Below are 18,608 nucleotides of genomic sequence, written 5' to 3' on the forward strand. Positions count from 1 at the left end.
ACACTAATAATCTATAGCAAATATCGATCTATCTATGTATGTCAGTCAACCTGCTGGAGATGAGCAGACTACAAACATGGACAGCTCGGACTACAACTCCCAGTACACACAACGCCCTCTATCTCCTGCATTCTGACTCTCAGCTGACATTCATTTCCTCATCACCTGTCTCAGTATTTAAACCCCAGTCACACAAGCACACATTGCGAAGTATCGTTCTGGTTTTTCCGTACATACCAAGCCTTGTTATTCTCTGATTGCCTTCTGCCTGTTTGACCTTTGCTAGTGTTTTCTCATTTCCTCGATTTCTGTTTTGCCCATGTTACTCTGTTCGCTGATCACCCAACCCTAGCTTGTTCTTTGACTACGATACCTGTCTCTCGTTTTGGCTTGGTTTGCTATTCTAAACCTGTCTTCCGCCGCATGTACAATACATCTGTCAGTGCCTGCATACTCACAGGATACTTCACCAGCAATCATGTAGTGGAGGATCACAAACAGACGGCTCTCAATGCACAGGGGCAACTGCTAAGAGAACACCAACAGATGCTCGCCAATCTGAACACCAGGATGACGCAGCTAACAACTGTTATGTCGCAGGCGCTCCTAGCGCACACTGAATCTCCTCCTCGCGTGGCGTTGCAACTCCCCACATCAGAAAAGTTCGCTGGCGACCCCACTACATGTAAGGGCTTCTTGTTACAATGCTCACTGTATTTTGCCACCATGCCAGATATTCCGGAAGAACACAAACTCACTAAATTTCTGTCTGTCCTCACCAGCAAACACTCTGCTGGGCTACAGCCATCTGGAACAAAGGTGGAAAGCCAACGGGGTCATATGAACAGTTTCTCTCCCTATTCAAGAAGGTATTCGATCATAAGCCCAAGGGAATCGAAATTGGGGAAAGCCTTCGCACTCGCTCACAAGGCACCAGAAGCATCGCAGAGTATGCCCTGGATTTCAGGACTCTTGCAGCCTCCAGTGGATGGAACGACCCAGCACTCAAAGCAGTCTTTCACCAGGGACTGCGCCCTGAAATACTCAGCGAGCTGGCATGTAGGGATGAGAACCTCTCACTGGACTCCCTGATCGAACTGGCAATACGTCTAGACCAGCTGTTGAAGCACCGGCCTTTGCTCCTCACAGAGAAGAAGCCAATGTCGCCTCCCGAGGACCACGCACCCTTGGAGCTGTCACGCACACGGTTGTCCCGCACTGAGTGCGCCAGAAGGCACAAGGAGGGTTTGTGCTTCTACTGTGGGAGTGCCGGTCATGACATCCAACACTGCCCAGTTCAACCTGCCCGGGGAACCTCCACCGAGAGACCTGTTCCAGCCCAGTCTGGTGAGAAAACTTAACTCTAAATCCTTCAAAATCCCAGTGTTACTGAAGATGGCATCCTCCACTCATGTCCTGTCTGCCTTCATAGATTCAGGAGCAGAAGGGAACTTCATCAGCGAAGCCTTCATGCAAAAGTTCAACCTGCCAATCACCTCTCTTCAAAGTGCGCTTAGCATCCGGACTATCGACAGTGGATCCATAGGCAACGGCCTAGTCACATCATGGACACAGCTGCTGCAGATACAAGTGGGGGCCCTACATCACAAACTAATCTCTTTGTACGTCACGACCACTGACCATCATGATATCATCCTCGGCTCCCCCTGGTTACAACTGCATGATCCCCTCATCTCATGGCAGAACAAGGAGATACTCGAGTGGTCACCTACCTGCTTTCAGAGCTGCCTCTCTCATCCCCAACTCATCGTCTCCTCCACCTCAGTTGAAAGCCCGCTCCCCGACTCCATGAACAATGTTCCAGAATGCTACCAGGATCTTTCTGAAGTCTTCAGCAAGGGGAAGGCCTGCAGACTACCACTGCATAGGCCCTGCGACTGTGCCATTGAGCTGTTGCCAGGCATGGCACCACCATGAGGTTGCATCTGCCCCCTTTCCCAGAAAGAACATGCTGCCATGGAAGAGTACATCCAGGAGGCTCTCAAACAAGGTTACATCTGGCCGTCAAAATCTCCTGCCTCGGCCAGCTTCTTCTGCATGGAGAAACGAGGAGGTGGACTTGGGCCCTGCATAGACTATAGATGGCTTAGTGAAGTCACCATTAAATATCCGTATCCTCTCCCTCTGGTTCTGGCAGTTCTGGAGCAACTCAGATCAGCCAAGGTGTTTTCCAAGCTGGATCTTTTAAGTGCCTAGAACTTGATCCTGTCAGAAATGGAGAGCTGAGGTGAAGTGAGGACCCAAGAGCAGACTCAAAACAGGCAGTGTACAGAAAAACTTCTTTAATGAAGTAGAGGGCAGAGGTACAGTAGGGCTCAGGCAAAAATCAGTGGTCAAAGAACGGGCCAGGAGGTCAAAAACACAGAGGAGCAGATAGGCATGGTCAGGGACAAAGACAGGACAGAAAAATCTTCACAAAAAAACAAAAAACACAGGTACAAGAGAAATCCAGGCAGAGGAAGCAAAAACACAATCCAAAAGAACAGGCAGGTAAAATGGACAAAAAACTGGACAGAGAACTAGACAAAAAACAAGGAACAATTCAGGCAGGGGGAATCAAGAAGACACAATACCAAAGGGTTGTAGCAAAGTGAGGAAAGTCTACAAGAGACAGTCTGGCAACTGGAGTAGCTCCAAACAGTTCTTAAAAAGGCCCTGGCTGATGGGAGAGGAGTGGTAGCAGGTGTAGGAGTGCCACTTCAGGGAAAATGGTCTTCAGCAAGGCAGGACTGAATTCCTGTCCCGGATCCGGCCTGGAGCCAGCATGGAAGTCCCACAAACTCGGTTATGGATGGACTGTACTGGACTGTGACAGTACCCCCCCCCCCTTCAACGGGCGCCTCCAGGTGCCTTAGGAAGTGCCTCAGGGTGTTGTTGGGGGAAGTCCATGATGAGGGTGGCATCCATGATGAACCTGGCAGGAACCCAGCTCCTTTCCTCAGGACCATACCCCTCCCAATCAATCAGGTACTGGAGTCCTCTGCCTCTGCGTTGTACCTTCAGCAACCTCCTGACAGTGAAGACCTCACCACCATCTATGAACCTGGGAGGAGGAGGGGGTTTGGAGGTTGGGGACAGGGAACTGGAGACAAGGGGTTTGACTTGGGAGACATGGAAAGTTGGGTGAATACGGCGTATGGTTACAGGCAGAGACAGTCTTACAGAGCAGGGATTAATTACCTTGGAGATGGGGAAAGGCCCTATGAACCTGGGAGCCAATTTGCGGGAGACCGTCTTGAGGGGCAGGTGGTGAGTGGAGAGCATTACCCGCTGCCCCACCCGATAGATGGGAGCTGCCGAGCAGTATTTGTCAGCTTACTCTTTAAACATCTTGACAGAACATAGGAGCTTTTTCCTGGTCAATGCCCATGTTCTCTTGCAGTGGCACACAAACACCTGGGCAGAGGGCACGGCGACTTCTTCTTGGACAGGGAAGAGTGGTGGCTGGTAACCCAGAGAGCACTGGAAAGGGGAAAGACCTGTAGCAGAGGTGGGTAAGGAGTTGTGAGCATACTCTATCCAAGGAAGGGTCTTGCTCCAGGAGGCAGCATCCTTGGACACCATGCACCTGAGAGCCACTTCCAGCTCCTGGTTGGCCCATTCCGTCTGTCCATTGGTCTGAGGGTGAAAACTTGAAGACAGACAGAAGCACCAATGAGTTTACAGAAAGCCTTCCAGAATTGGGCAGAGAACTGGGGTCCATGGTCTGATACAATGTCTGAGGGGAGTCCATGTAGACAGAAAACATGGAGTATCAGCAATTCAGCGGTCTCCTTGGAGGTGGGAAGCTTGGACAGAGGGATAAAATGAACAGCTTTAGAAAAATGGTCGACAACAGTAAGGATACAAGTATTGCCACCTGAATTAGGGAGTCCTGTGACAAAATCCAGGGCTATGTGTGACCAGGGCCGGTGGGGAACAGGAAGGGGTCTCAGCAGGCCAGCAGGGGGTCTGTTGCCAGTCTTGTTCCTGGCGCAGATGTTGCAAGCTGCCACAAATCTCTGGACATCCTCCTTGATGGATGGCCACCAAAAATGTTGTCGGATGAGTGCTAGAGTCCGGGCTGCTCCTGGGTGTCACACCGTTCTGGAACCATGACCCCACTGCAACAACTGTGCCCGCAAAGAAACAGGAACAAAAAGATGGTTAAGGGGTGCATTACTGGGCCCTGGGTCCTGCTCATGGGCCTTCTGGATCAAGGTTTCCACCTCTAACAGAGCGGCCCCCACCAGGCACCGTGGAGGAAGGATGGTCTCAGGGGAGATCGAGTCCTCCTGGAGGGGAGAAAACATTCTGGACAAGGCATCGGGCTTACCATTCTTAGAGCCTGGGCAGAAGGAAAATGTGAACTTGAAGTGAGAAAAGAAGAGAGACAATCGAGCCTGACAAGAATTGAGGCGCTCGGCAGTCCTGAGGTATTCGAGGTGCTTGTGATCTGTCCATACGATGAAGGGAAGGTCTGACCCCTCCAACCAATGTCTCCATTCTTCCAAGGCCAGTTTAACGGCCAACAGTTCCCTATTGCCGATGTCATAGTTTCACTCAGAGGGGGAAAGCCGACGAGAGAAGAAGGAGCAAGGATGAAGCTTGTTGTCACTAGCCGATCTTTGGGACAATATGGCCCCAACCCCTGACTCTGAAGCATTGACCTCAACCACAAACTGCTGGGATGGATCTGGAAAGGTGAGTATAGGTGCTGACGTGACCCTTTGTTTGAGCTCGGAGAATGCCTTCTCAGCCCCTTCCCTCCAGCTGAAAGGGACCTTGGTGGAAGTTAGAGCCATGAGGGGCCCAGCCACCGTACTAAAGTTCCTGATGAATTGCCTGTAGAAATTTGCAAACCCAAGAAACCACTGGAGTTCTTGCCGAGAGGACAGGGTGGGGCAGTCAGCAACTGCCTTGAGTTTCAGGGGGTCCATCTGAATCTGTGCGGGGGAGATAATGAAACCCAGAAAGGAGACAGAACTTCTATGGAACTCACATTTCTTGGCCTTAACAAAGAGTTTATTTTCCAGGAGTTGTTGAAGGACCTGCATCATCAAGGGAGCATTCATCAAGGGAGCAGGAAAAAATCAATATATCATCCAGATAAACAAAACCAAAAAGGTTAAAGTAGTCCCTCAGGACATCATTAACGAGGGCCTGGAAAATCGCAGGACCGTTAGTCAGGCCGAACGGAATCACGAGATATTCATAGTGGCCCATGGGGGTGTTGAACGCCTTCTTCCATTTATCCCCTTCCCTGATCCTCACGAGGTGGTAAGCATTATGCAGGTCTAACTTGGTGAAAATCTGGGCTCCCTGGAGTAACTCAAACGCCGTAGACATGAGAGGTTGGGGGTAACGGTTCTTGATGGTGATGTCATTTAGCCCATGGGAATCAATGCAAGGGCACAAGGATTTGTCCTTCTCCACAAAATAGAATCCTGCTCCTGCAGGAGAAAAGGAGGGACAAATAATTCCAGCTGCTAAGGACTCAGTGATGTATTTATCCATGGCTTGGCTTTCAGAAGAAGAGAAAGAGTAAAGTCGCCCCTTAGGTGGTACAGTCCCAGGGAGAAGGTCAATTCCACAGTCATAGGGCCTATGGGGAGGAAGGGAAGCCGCTTGAGACTTGCTGAACACAGGTTTTAAGTCATTATACTCAGGAGGCACGTTAGAGAGGTCAGGATATTCACCAATGGTGGGCTGGAGCAGCTTGGCGTGAGGGAGGGCAGATCTCAGGTATGACAATAAACAGAATTGACTCCATCCTAAAATGGTGTTGTTAGTCCAGTTGACATGGGGGTTATGTAGAGTTAGCCAGGGCAGACCAAGAACTATGGGCACATGGGGATTGCTCATGACAAAAAACTGGATGGATTCAGAGTGGTTGCCAGAAATTCTTAAGGTGACCGGGGCTGTTTTATGGGTGATAGTGGTCAGACCAGTACCGTTAAGGGTCAGGACAGTGAGGGATGGGTTCAGAGCCAGTAGTGGAATCCCCACGTGCTTGGCGGTGGTCAAGTAGATCAGGTTTCTGTCAGCCCCTGAATCAATGAGTGCCTGGAGGTCGTGGGGCTGATTGCCATGGATAATGACCACTGGGAGTAGCGGTCGACTGGTAGGGGGCTGATTCTGGACATTGCTCACCAGGGCCCCTAAACTCACTGGTGGGCTCTTCCTTTTAGAGGGCAAGATTGGCAGAAGTGCCCCAGCTGTCCGCAATAAAAACATGCCCTCATATCCCGACAGCGCTGTCGTTCCTCAGGTGAGATGCAGGCTTGGTCTACCTGCATTGGCTCAGCGGAAGGAATGGGGGGCTGAGGGGGAGCAAGACTAGTCCGAGTTCTCTCTTTCACCCGCTGTCTGATCCGGGAGTCAATATGACTGGCGAGGTCCATGAGACCGGGGAGATCAGGTGGCAGTTCTCATGAGAACTTTTATAACAGGAGGACAGAGGGCGGTAAGGAGCAATAGCCTAGCCTAACAATAAGCAATACTGGACAATGTGCAATATAAAGTGCAATATCTCTCCTGCTGCCCCCCCATTCTCCTCCCCCCTTCACCCCTCCTCTCTCTCCCCCCAACCTTTCTTACCTATATCTTATTCTTTTTATATTTGTATATGTAAATACTTAATTTATTTAAATTTATCTCGAAGTTTTCTCTATTTCTTTTCTCTGTTTATCTGTCATGATGCTGCTGGAATCTTAATCTCCCTGAGGGAACCCACCCAAAGGGATCAATAAAGTTTTATCTAATCTAATCTAATATTTTGAGACCATTCTTCTGTCCTTGCTATCAAAGTCTTAAAGAATCCAGACTGTTTTCAATATTTTTCTATCTTTCCATGACTAGACATGAATGTGTGTGTGTGTGTGTGTGTGTGTGTGTGTGTGTGTGCGCGCGTGCACTGAAGTGGTTCCTCCACAGATGAACAGTTGGACATCATTGTTTTTGTGTGACGTTTCCCAGCTGTAGTTCTGCTCTAATGAGCTTTGGCTCTTGGTGCGATCACACCATTCGTCCCGCGTTTCAGCTAAAAGACAGACGGCCATGTTTGGTCAAAAAGTCCTACTTCTCTCTCTCTCTCTCTCTCTCTCTCACTCACTCACACACACACACACACACACACACACAAAGAACACACTGTTTTGTCATTTCATTAAAGATGTAACTCAAATAGAAAGCATGTCATGAGAATTTTCCAAACTGATGCTCTGTATGTAACCTGTTTACAGAACAAGGTGTGATGTGGGACATATCTTCGTCATGATAGTGTTTATTGGCTGTGCTTTGGGATCTGTCAACAGTGCCCTGATGATGAGGCCTTCACAATGGTTTTCATGTGGCCTATTTAGATCATAAGGTGTGGTTTGGGACACGTCCAGATATTTGATCTAATGCAAGTGCTCATTAGATGAAGATTTATAACTAAATGGTCAGATGTTTCTCTTTAGATGTTTATGCACTAAGGCAGGTGGACTGATGAGACTTTATGCACTAAGGCAGTGGACTGATGAGAATGAAACATTCATCGAGGTGTTTGTGGCCTATAGAGTGATGATTCAGGTGCGAAAGTGTTAACATGAATAAGGCATGTGGTTTGGGACAAGTCCACAGATGTTTGAGATGATTGTGATGGTGTTTATGTGGACTGTTTAGTCAAATCTCATAATAGTGTTTAAGGTACAGTATGAGGTTTGGGACACACCCATGGAAGACTGATGACAGTGAGACAATCAGGATGTTGTTAATCTAGTCTATATAGTGACTATTGGGACACATCCACAGTGGAGCTGATGATGGTGAGACGAAATGTGACTGTACTGACCTTACTTAATAATCAAAAGTTTCCGTAATTCGGGAATTTGTTTCTTTATGTTAGTGTGCTGGCGGCACGGTGGTGTAGTGGTTAGCGCTGTCGCCTCACAGCAAGAAGGTCCGGGTTCGAGCCCCGTGGCCGGCGAGGGCCTTTCTGTGTGGAGTTTGCATGTTCTCCCCGTGTCCACGTGGGTTTCCTCCGGGTGCTCCGGTTTCCCCCACAGTCCAAAGACATGCAGGTTAGGTTAACTGGTGACTCTAAATTGACCGTAGGTGTGAATGTGAGTGTGAATGGTTGTCTGTGTCTATGTGTCAGCCCTGTGATGACCTGGCGACTTGTCCAGGATGAACCCCGCCTTTCGCCCGTAGTCAGCTGGGATAGGCTCCAGCTTGCCTGCGACCCTGTAGAACAGGATAAAGCGGCTAGAGATAATAAGATGAGATGAGATGTTAGTGTGCTAGCTGGTAAACCTGATTTTTTTTAAACCAGAGGGAATAAGTAGCGCCGTCAGAGTAGGATGCTATTTCAAACATATCCAGAGGATGAGGTCCTGCTAAAGATTTCAATAAATCTGTAGTTTTGTAAATTCTCCTTACTTAAACAAACAACCCCACAGCCCCTCCCCCCACAAAAACAAGCAAACAAACAATATACACATCATTTTCTAGGATCATATTATAGTATTATAGTATATCATATTATAGTACAGAAATTGCTCAGCTCAAACAGCACTCTTAGCTAGCATATCATACTACAGTATTAGCAAGCTAGCATTCCACAAGTAATGAGCAGTTTTTCTGGTCATTTTCTGTCAAGATTTTTTTTTTCACCAATGTTGTGTGGTTTCTCTCTCTCTCTCTCTCTCTCTGTTAAACTGTATTGTTGAAATTTAACATAAACATCACTTTATATTAAAATTCCTCATCTCTCTCAGTCATATCAGCTTGCTAACTAGCTGTAATGATATAAATCTAGTTATATCTCAATCTAATCTTCTAATCTTCTTTTCATGTTTGTTGTTAAGTCTATCAGTCTTATTAAAGTCTGTTTTACTGTATGATATGCTAGATATCAGTCCCTTGAGTTCTGGCTACAGTTTCTATTAATATCATTCAGCAAACGTCCCCCTGTGAGAACCTCAGTGTGTTTCCTCCAGTTCACACGGGGTCTTGAAGGAGGATGGAGTGATTGCCTTTTTTCTGCAGACATTACTTCACGTACTTCTCAGAGCCTTGTGGTAAATATTTAGTTATTCATCCTTCTTTAATTCCTCAGAACGGTTTGTAGCCAGACGGCCTTCACATGTTTGTCAGTGAAATCTACACTCACCAGCCACTTTAATAGGAACTTCTTGTTGATTCTAAGATTCCTGTTCTTGGCTGCAGGACTGGAACTGAATGTGGGCTTATGTTGTTGCACGCTGAGATGCTTTTCTGCTCACCATGGTTGTAAAGAGTTGCTATGAGTTACTATATCTTTCCTGGCAAAACCAATCTGGCTATTTTCCTCTGACCTCTCTTATCAACAAGGCGTTTATTTCCACCCACAGAACTGTCCCTCACTCAATGTTTGTTTTTTGTTCGCACCATTCTGTGTAAACTCTACCCTGCCAACACACCCATGTGGGTCCCACATGGGTTGAATGTGGGCTGCCCAGCTGGGCTCCAGTCGGTTTTGGCCAAGGGTTATGCGGTGGCCCCATGTGGGCAAGCCCAGTTGGGCTAAAAGTGGGTTTCATATGGGCCCTAGCTAAAACCTACTTGGGCAACCCAGGTTTCTCCCATCTGGGTCCCACAGAGACTGTTGTGTGTGAAAACCCCAGGAGATCAGCAGCTTCTGAAATATTGTACTCAACCAGTCCATCTGGCACCAACACCCATGCCACAGTGAATGTCACACTTTGAGATCACAAGTTTTCCCATTCTGATGTTTGAAATGAACATTAAAGTGTACCGGTACTGGTCATGCTTACAACATTAATCGTGTTTTATGTATTACTTATAGACAAAAGACGCGCACATTCAGTCAAAAAAATCCACCGTAAAAGCACTTTTGTAGACAATTTTATTCTGTAAATAAAATAGCCGCGGGGGTAGAACCAATGGGGACCAGTCATTGCCGGCTGGAAGTGACGTACAGTCGTTAATTCCAGGTTATCGGGTGCAAGTAAACAAGCAGTGTTCTGTGGATGGAGATTCGAGGTGAAAGGAGGTGTTAAAGAAGCAAAATATGGCTAGCAACTTTGATGAAATGGGTGTTAATGGTTATCTATTCGAGTTAGAGAGGGAGGAGGCTTGTGAGGACAGTGAGTCATCACATTCTAGTGATTTGGAGGAGGAAACTGCCACAAGAGATGTGCGTGATGGTAGATCCGAAATGGCTACCACTCCATGGTGTCGATGCGGGCAGTGTTCTGTCATGAGAACTGACATGGAGTCCTACTGTTGCCAAGAACATGAACTCATTGCAGACCGCTTTGACGGCTGCATTACGTCCACCCTGAATCTGCAAGAGTATGTCCTTCACAGACTGTCCCTGGAAATAGCCTTCATTGACGGCATGATCCGCAGGTATCTCCGGGGACCAGTACCTGAAGGGGAGCTGATGAACAGGTAAGTTCCCAGTCAAGTAACTTCAGAGCACTTTGAATAAATATAGATCTAATACTTGTAATAGATCTTTATTTTATGGCACATATCTATTATTTCATGGCATTATGTGCAAGTAGATTTGCAATCGGACAAAACAACGACTGTGCGTCACTACCGGTGCCAGAACAGCCCGTGAAGGAGGCAACATGTCGCTGACCATGCCTGACTGACGGAGCAGTGACTTAAAACTCGTGCGTACTTGACAAGAGCTTATGACGAACGTTACTTGACGGAACCACTGGTATCCTATGTGATCTTTTGAAATAGCTAGTAATTAAAATTCACTACAGGTACACTTTAACTGAAGATTTGTTTCTGCATGATTTTCTGCATTGTGCTGCTGTCAAAGGATTGGCTGAGTAGATAACTGCATAAAACTGCTGCAGGTGGATAGGTGTTCCTAATAAAGTGGCCAGTAAGTGTATATTGTTATTTTCCTAAAATTTCCCCTTCTTATAAAAGTGTAAACATTATAGCCAGCAGTCAGAGATATAAAGCTAATTGTCACTATGACTAAAGGTATTTTGAGAAATATGTACATTTATTTTGCTGCCATTTTGAGAAGGTATGCTAATAGCTACATGAGTATCAACTTGCATGTTTTTTACAATTCAGAAAACAAACATGGCTGGAAGTAGCGTCGTGTTGTGAATCAGCTAGCTTCCCAACAACTATGTGCCAAATACTCGATTCTGATTGGTCAGAAGGTGTTGATTAATTCTATAAGAGCAGCTGAAAAATCGCATGCTCATATTAATGTGCTCTTTCTAATGAGTTATTGTTTTGATAGTAACAGCTCGTTCACAGGACTTGCACGTCAGATCCTTCATGTAAACAGATTAAAAATGTGTGTAATTGTTGATGTGGTGATGTTTTCTAAGAGCTAAAACTGTCATTTTAAGGACAGAAGAGTTTAAGCTTTCTTGGTATCATGACAAACTATGCTTGAGAGAAAAAAGAAAGGCTGGTGAAGGAAAAACTTCCAGGAACTAACTTGCTTTGCGGCTTTTCCACAATGTTAAATGTATAAAAACTGATGTGATGTATTTTAATAAGTAATAAATTGCATTTGCCGTGGTATAAGTGGGATAAAACGCTGCAGGATGTGCTGTTATGGGAAAATAACTAACTCACAAGAGTAATTCATGACACAACCCCGTTATTGATGATTTAACTATAACAGCACAATATCAGTGTGATATACGTATTCTCCTTCTTGGTGTGCAAATGGAGAAAAAACAAATGATCCGAGATCAGGTTTATTTTGATCAACTTGTGTGTGAATCTGACTTTTAAAGATGCCATTTATCAGTGCATGATGTGATGAGATCATGATCCAGCCCAGTGATATTGATAAACCAGAGCAAAAGCTGCCCCAGACTGAAGGCAATGTAGTGAATAATTGGCTCTAAATCAAAATCGTGTGCGCTTTTTAACAGGTTAGTGTTATACATACCTGTGCGTGCTTAAAGGAGATACGCAAAACCTTTATTTTTAAATACATTTCTGAGTGGATAGTATCTCCATCCTTGACTCTTGTATGCTGCATAAATGGGAATTTAAAAAATATATATATTTTTGAGAGTCAAAATCGACTGCAAAGTTATGCAACATACATGTACATGCATGCATTTTCACTGATAATACATAAAAGGCTAATTAAATAAATCAGATGAACTGAGACAATCACATTCTGAAGCAAATTAAATAACCTTATACCGGTAACAAATACACAATACAAGTTATATGTATTTATCTAAATGCAGGTAAACAACAAGTGTTTTTGTTGTTTTGTATCCAAATGAGAGTCGCATCTTACCCCTCTGTGTTCTTGCTTCTTGAAGGCCGACCTTGTAGCCGATTGTTTAAAAAACAATCTGACTTTCAGTTGTTCGTTCAGTTCTCTGTTCATTCGCTTCTTCCACATAAGGGTGAGATTGTTGCTGAGGCAAACATATCCAGTGGAGAAATCAGAAGGCTGGTCCACTCATTCTCCATTTTCTCCATACTGAGTACTCTGCCATTACTGGTCGGCTCAGGCAATTACTAAAACCCGGGATGGGACGTCACTGGTTTTAGCAACAACCGCAGGGAGGTCACTGCCCAAGCGATAATATGTCATGTCCCGTCCCATGTTTTAGCAACAACCCTCGGCTCACACTCCGGGAGAACTGGTGCAACTGAACTTACTTTCCTTTTCTTGTAGTTTTCTTTTCGTTTAATTATTATTGGACCCTCTTTCAATACGGGCTTATAGCCAACGCTCCTCAACGGATCAGAGGTCTCGTACGAGTCTTCAGTAAAATGGGCAGAGCAGAGTAGAGACCACTTCGTAGGTGCCTAATCTGTGAATTTCTCGCAAAACGCGTCCAAATCTTTGCAGTTTGAACATTCTTGGGCCATGAATGCAACATAAATCCACCTTCTGTTGTGTTGCTGCATGGTATGGTGATAAAATTAGCTCAAAATGGAGGATCGAAGTTGCAGTTAGCTCTGTGTTTTAGTATAGCAGAAATGGCAATGAGACCGATAGCCTTCCTGCTGTAATGTCACAGATGTCAAGGTCATTCATTCAGACCGCTACCTATATGAATCATTTTAATCGTAAAAATTACTATATTAGATTCATTGTTAACACTTAAAACTATTCCTATGCCATTCTTGAGGTCTCAAGGCATTTGTAAACAAAAAGTGAGGCCATGGCTCTGTGTATCTCCTTTAAAGCAGTGTACATGCATGTGAAGCGAGAGCAGATATCAGCACACTCGCAGGGTTCATCTGGAGATTGTTATCCTGTTTACTGTGGAAAAAAACAGTTTACATAAGTGCACATACCAGCAAGGCCAAGAATCCACACACATACAGTACTTCTCCCATACACACATCCTCATCTGATAATGTAAAGTGAAAAGCTACAGCAAATCTTTGGCTTCTTGGATTTTATTTCTCACTTGATGTGTGTTCAGTGTGCTGAATTCTGATGTTCTTTGTTTGCTCATTTTCAGTTTCCACATCCTTGCCTGGATCAAATTCTGAAAAAAAAAAAAAAACAACCCAAACAAACATTTATCATCCGTGCAAGCTCGTTCACGTGTCTAATAAACATGAGAACAAGTTCAAATCCTTGTTTTATGTGTGTACTTGAGCAGGCAGTGGGATTAAGGAAGGAGTAGCCTGCACTAATGATGGGAATTCTGGCTCTTTTCATTGACTCAGATCATTTGGCTCAGCTGACTCATTCATCTCCCAAGTGGCTCCTTAACAGTTTTATTTTCTAAACCGGATAAAGTTTGCGATGTTACACCTCATTATTATTATTATTATTATTATTATTATTATTATTATTTGCATAGCTGTCATCTCTCAATGTTCACCTAAAAGAGCCGACTCAAAGGATCAACTCATTTCTGAGTGACACTTCGCTGGTTCTCCAAAATGTGAAGTTCTCTACAGTGAGTTATTAATATTTAAAAGGGTTAAACATCTTTATAATCTCCTGCTCAGATATCTCCAGGCAGTAAAGCGTCCATGGTAGACCTCTGTCCTGGTGACATTATCCTGGCTATAGATGGCATCTCTACCAGCAACATGATGCACTGTGAAGCTCAGAATCGTATGAAGCAGGCCACGCGACAGCTCAGCTTAACCATCCAGAGGTCAGAGATCATGATCCCAATGACTGCATTGTGTCACGGAAAGAAACAAATCAGTGGACTAACTATTTCTTTTTGTTACAGGCCTGAAACGAAACTGTGGTCACCTCAAGTAAGAGAAGATAGTAGAGCGCATCCATTTAAAATGAACCTGGAGGCAGAGAGACAGGTCACTGCAATGCTAATAACCAAACATCCTGTGTATGTATTAACATTACTCTCTGTGTATTATGCAACAATGATGAGGGTTTTTAATTTTCTATGGTAGGAGTACAGGCCAATCGGCACGGGCCATAACCGGCGGGCTGTGCCCTTTGTGGCGGCCAACATTGATGACAAGCGACAGGTGGTCAGTCCTACCTACAACTCTCCCATAGGTCTTTACTCTACAGGCAATATCCAGGACGCCTTTCATGGTCAGCTCAGGGGTCTAATACAGAGCAAGCCAGAGAGGTGAGTTCAGAACGACACTTTTCAGATCTGAATTAGTCACAAATGTTCTCTCCAGAACAATACTAGAAATACATTAAAATGTCAGGCAGGTGCTATTGGAAAGACAAAGCATCATGAGAGAAAAATGAAGTTACACAATGAAAAAAGAACCACATAATGATTGATTTAACAAAGTACATAATGACAGAAAGATCAAGCCACAGATAATAAATAAGACCAAATAAACATAATAATAAAAGGACCACACTGTATAATGACTGAGGCTATGCCTCCTTCACTGAGACTGACACCCACAGAGGCCACACCTCCATCACTGAGACTGACACAGACGCCACGCCTCCTTCACTGAGACTGACACAGACGCCACGCCTCCTTCACTGAGACTGACACAGACGCCACGCCTCCTTCACTGAGACTGACACCCACAGAGGCCACGCCTCCATCATTGAGACTGACAGACGCCACACCTCCTTCACTGAGACTGACAGATACAGAGGCCACGCCTCCTTCACTTAGACTGACACCCACAGAGGCCACGCCTCCATCATTCAGACTGACACAGACGCCACACCTCCTTCACTGAGACTGACACAGAGGCCATGCCTCCTTCACTGAGACTGACAGATACAGAGGCCATGCCTCCTTCACTGAGACTGACAGATACAGAGGCCACGCCTCCTTCACTGAGACCGACAGGCACAGAGGCCACGCCTCCATCACTGAGACCGACAGGCACAGAGGCCACGCCGCCATCACCGAGACCGACAGGCACAGAGGCCACGCCGCCATCACCGAGACCGACAGGCACAGAGGCCACACTGCCATCACCGAGACCGACAGGCACAGAGGCCACACCGCCATCACCGAGACCGACAGACACAGAGGCCACACCGCCATCATTAAGACTGACAGACACAGAGGTCACGCCTCCTTCACTAAGACCAACAGACACAGAGGCCATGCCTCCATCACTAAGACCGACAGACACAGAGGCCATGCCTCTGTCACAGACACAGAGGCCACAACTCCATTACCAAGACCGACAGGCGCAGAGGTCACACCTCCTTCACTAAGACCGACAGGCGCAGAGGTCACGCCTCCTTCACTAAGACCGACAGGCGCAGAGGTCACGCCTCCTTCACTAAGACCGACAGGCGCAGAGGTCACGCCTCCTTCCTAAGACCGACAGGCGCAGAGGTCACGCCTCCTTCCCTAAGACCGACAGGCGCAGAGGTCACGCCTCCTTCCCTAAGACCGACAGGCGCAGAGGTCACGCCTCCTTCCCTAAGACCGACAGGCACAGAGGTCACGCCTCCTTCCCTAAGACCGACAGGCGCAGAGGTCACGCCTCCTTCCCTAAGACCGACAGGCGCAGAGGTCACGCCTCCTTCCCTAAGACCGACAGGCGCAGAGGTCACGCCTCCTTCCCTAAGACCGACAGGCGCAGAGGTCACGCCTCCTTCCCTAAGACCGACAGGCGCAGAGGTCACGCCTCCTTCCCTAAGACCGACAGGCCAGGGCTCGAAATTAACTTTTTGTCTTTGTGTCCCCCAGTGGTCCCGAATTCTGTGTTGTATTGTCCCGAATGGAAGCAATAGTGTCCCCATTTTTTTCCTCTCTGAAATAACCAGTGGTTAATATTATCATATGAAGTTACTATTATATTTGTAACTATGCGATTTTGAACCCTTTATATCATTTTTACAATAAGTCACAAGACACAAGTGACACATGTCCAATACATCATCTACTTCAAAATTACAGTTATTGCATTTTCAGTTTATTAAACTTTGGCGATGTCACTGTATGAATAGATACCCGTTTATTTAAAGGGGCCAACTAGCTCATTCAGAAAATGTTTCAACTCCCTACATCTGCAGTACACTTTAGTTGAAAATAAGACCCCTTTTATGTTCATTTCATCTACTTATACCTTGAATATCTGTTGGCACTTATAAGGCCAACTTATCATTTTCACCATTACCGTTATCCATTTTTTCCGTTATTCATTTTATCCATTTTTTCCGTTATCCAGCCACATCATTCCTGTTGTATTTTATAACGTGTCTAACAGTGTTCATTAAGTTCATTCAGTTGCTAGCGTTGCCTGCAGACCAGGCGATGACACTTCGGATCCTGAAGGTCCCGGAGACGTTATGTCTGGGCTTTCAGTTTCTTCCCCGCGGTCGGTCCGCTTCAACCACTTCAGCATTTTTGTTCTGGCAAGAGTCGGCGCAGCGTGTGCGGTAGCAATTCCATTCCAAGTCCATATAATGCGGACACCGGCCGAAGATTCTAGAACAGAATGCGCTGCTCTGTAGCCTACGGATGCAGGTGCATCGAAAGTGTAGCTACTATGTATTTTTCGCTGTTAACGTTTTAAAATTAAAATTGACAAATTAGGTGAATGTCTACGTATGTGTTACGGCTTTGTAAATAATATTAATGTAGAACTTTTTTTCTAGATCTATTTTTTTCCATTGTCCCGGGATTGTCCCAGATATAATAATTTTGTGTCCCGATGACATTTTTTATGGTCCCCGGGACGTCGGGACACCGTTAGTTTCGAGCGCTGCGACAGGCGCAGAGGTCACGCCTCCTTCACTAAGACCGACAGGCGCAGAGGTCACGCCTCCTTCAGTGGGACATGACAGTGACTCATTTTGCTTGCCAGTGTGTGATGCAGGTCATTTTGGGGACACACAGTCCATCATGTGGTTCACATTAGAACCGCAGATATATGAGGTGCGTATGAGAATGAGAGCTTACAGAGCGGCACAGGAATGAATATCTTCTGAATGGATTATTTGGTGAGGATATGTCTGTTAGAGTCACATGAACTGTATCACAAAGGAATGCTCACACACACACACACACACACACACACACACAGTGACCCACAATTAAACACATGCACAGTTCAGCTCAACACAAAATAGATGAAGTCAAAATAAAGGACAAAACACGAAACAGAGGAACATTACAAAAAGAAGTATTATGATAATGATGTTGATGGTGTGTGTGTGTGTGTGTTTAGTCCCAAGACGCTCACATCTATAGAAGAATCAGATGTGTACCGCATGCTCCAGGAAGAGGGAGAGAAAGAGCCTCATGAACCCCGCCAATCAGGATCTTTCAAAGCCTTACAGGACTACATCAACAGTGAAGGTAACACACACCCACACAGTACAGCAGTATATCATCATCTCGATTGATGGAAATGTTTGACATTTATCTGATTGCCAGGAACACTTCCACTCATGACGAAGACGGTGCAAGCACCCACCACTAAGCCTCTCTCACCTGGAGGAAACCTGCACAAACTGCCCATGTGCGACAAGTGTGGTAACGGCATAGTGTGAGTGTGACGAAGGAAACCACAGCTTGTAAGATGATCCAAAAATCATGTTGTGTTTTAAAGTTGCCTAATAACTTAATGAATATAGATAAACAAAATGATACTGTATATGGTTTCTCTATGAAAAACACAATACAGTGTGCACGTTGTTAGAATGCAGGCACTTACAGATGTATGTGCAGAGGAGAAAAGATTGCAGAATGTCAACAAAGCCAAGCCAAGGGACTGGAATCGGTGTTTGTAAACTAGTGAGAGTCGGGCAATCAGTGAACAACGTAACGTAGGAAAGACAAAGAGCGAAAATGTGGAGGAAATAGCAAAGGGTCAGAAATTTAAGAGGCAGTCAGAAAAGATACAAGGCTTGGTATAAACTGAACTAGCAGGACAATACTTCACAATGGTTTGTTTGTTAAGGGAGCTGAAATAGAGGAACAGGTGATTAGGGAAATGAGAGCCAGCTGAGATTCAGTAGGCTGGAGACAGAGGGTGCGGTGTGTTTTGGGAGCTGTAGTCCAGAGTGTCCATGTTTGTAGTTTGCTCTTTCTCAGTGGGCTTACTGACAGAACCCCACCCCCACCCCCGAGGAGCTACTTCCGGGAGCTACATTCCTTCTGGGACAACCCCTACCTCTGGGTGCTGGTTTATTAAGATACTGGGTATGGAAT

The 18,608-nt window shown here is 45.8% G+C and overlaps 1 protein-coding gene across 2 annotated transcripts in view; it reads left to right on the plus strand.

The window, feature by feature from the left end:
- Nucleotides 1-18,608, plus strand: part of pdlim3a (PDZ and LIM domain 3a) — a 39,219-nt gene that overhangs the window by 1,655 nt on the left and 18,956 nt on the right. Inside the window, exons 2-6 of one of the 2 annotated variants that reach the window (XM_060916720.1) lie at nt 13,984-14,135; nt 14,217-14,301; nt 14,401-14,585; nt 17,623-17,753; nt 17,832-17,943. In XM_060916720.1, coding sequence (XP_060772703.1) covers nt 13,984-14,135; nt 14,217-14,301; nt 14,401-14,585; nt 17,623-17,753; nt 17,832-17,943 — 665 coding nt within the window. Of the gene's footprint in view, nt 1-13,983; nt 14,136-14,216; nt 14,302-14,400; nt 14,586-17,622; nt 17,754-17,831; nt 17,972-18,608 lie in introns of both variants that reach the window. The other variant, XM_060916721.1, reaches the window with a different exon arrangement.

The sequence above is a fragment of the Neoarius graeffei genome, chromosome 3, assembly GCF_027579695.1.
Source record: "Neoarius graeffei isolate fNeoGra1 chromosome 3, fNeoGra1.pri, whole genome shotgun sequence".
In the NCBI taxonomy this organism is placed as follows: domain Eukaryota; kingdom Metazoa; phylum Chordata; class Actinopteri; order Siluriformes; family Ariidae; genus Neoarius; species Neoarius graeffei.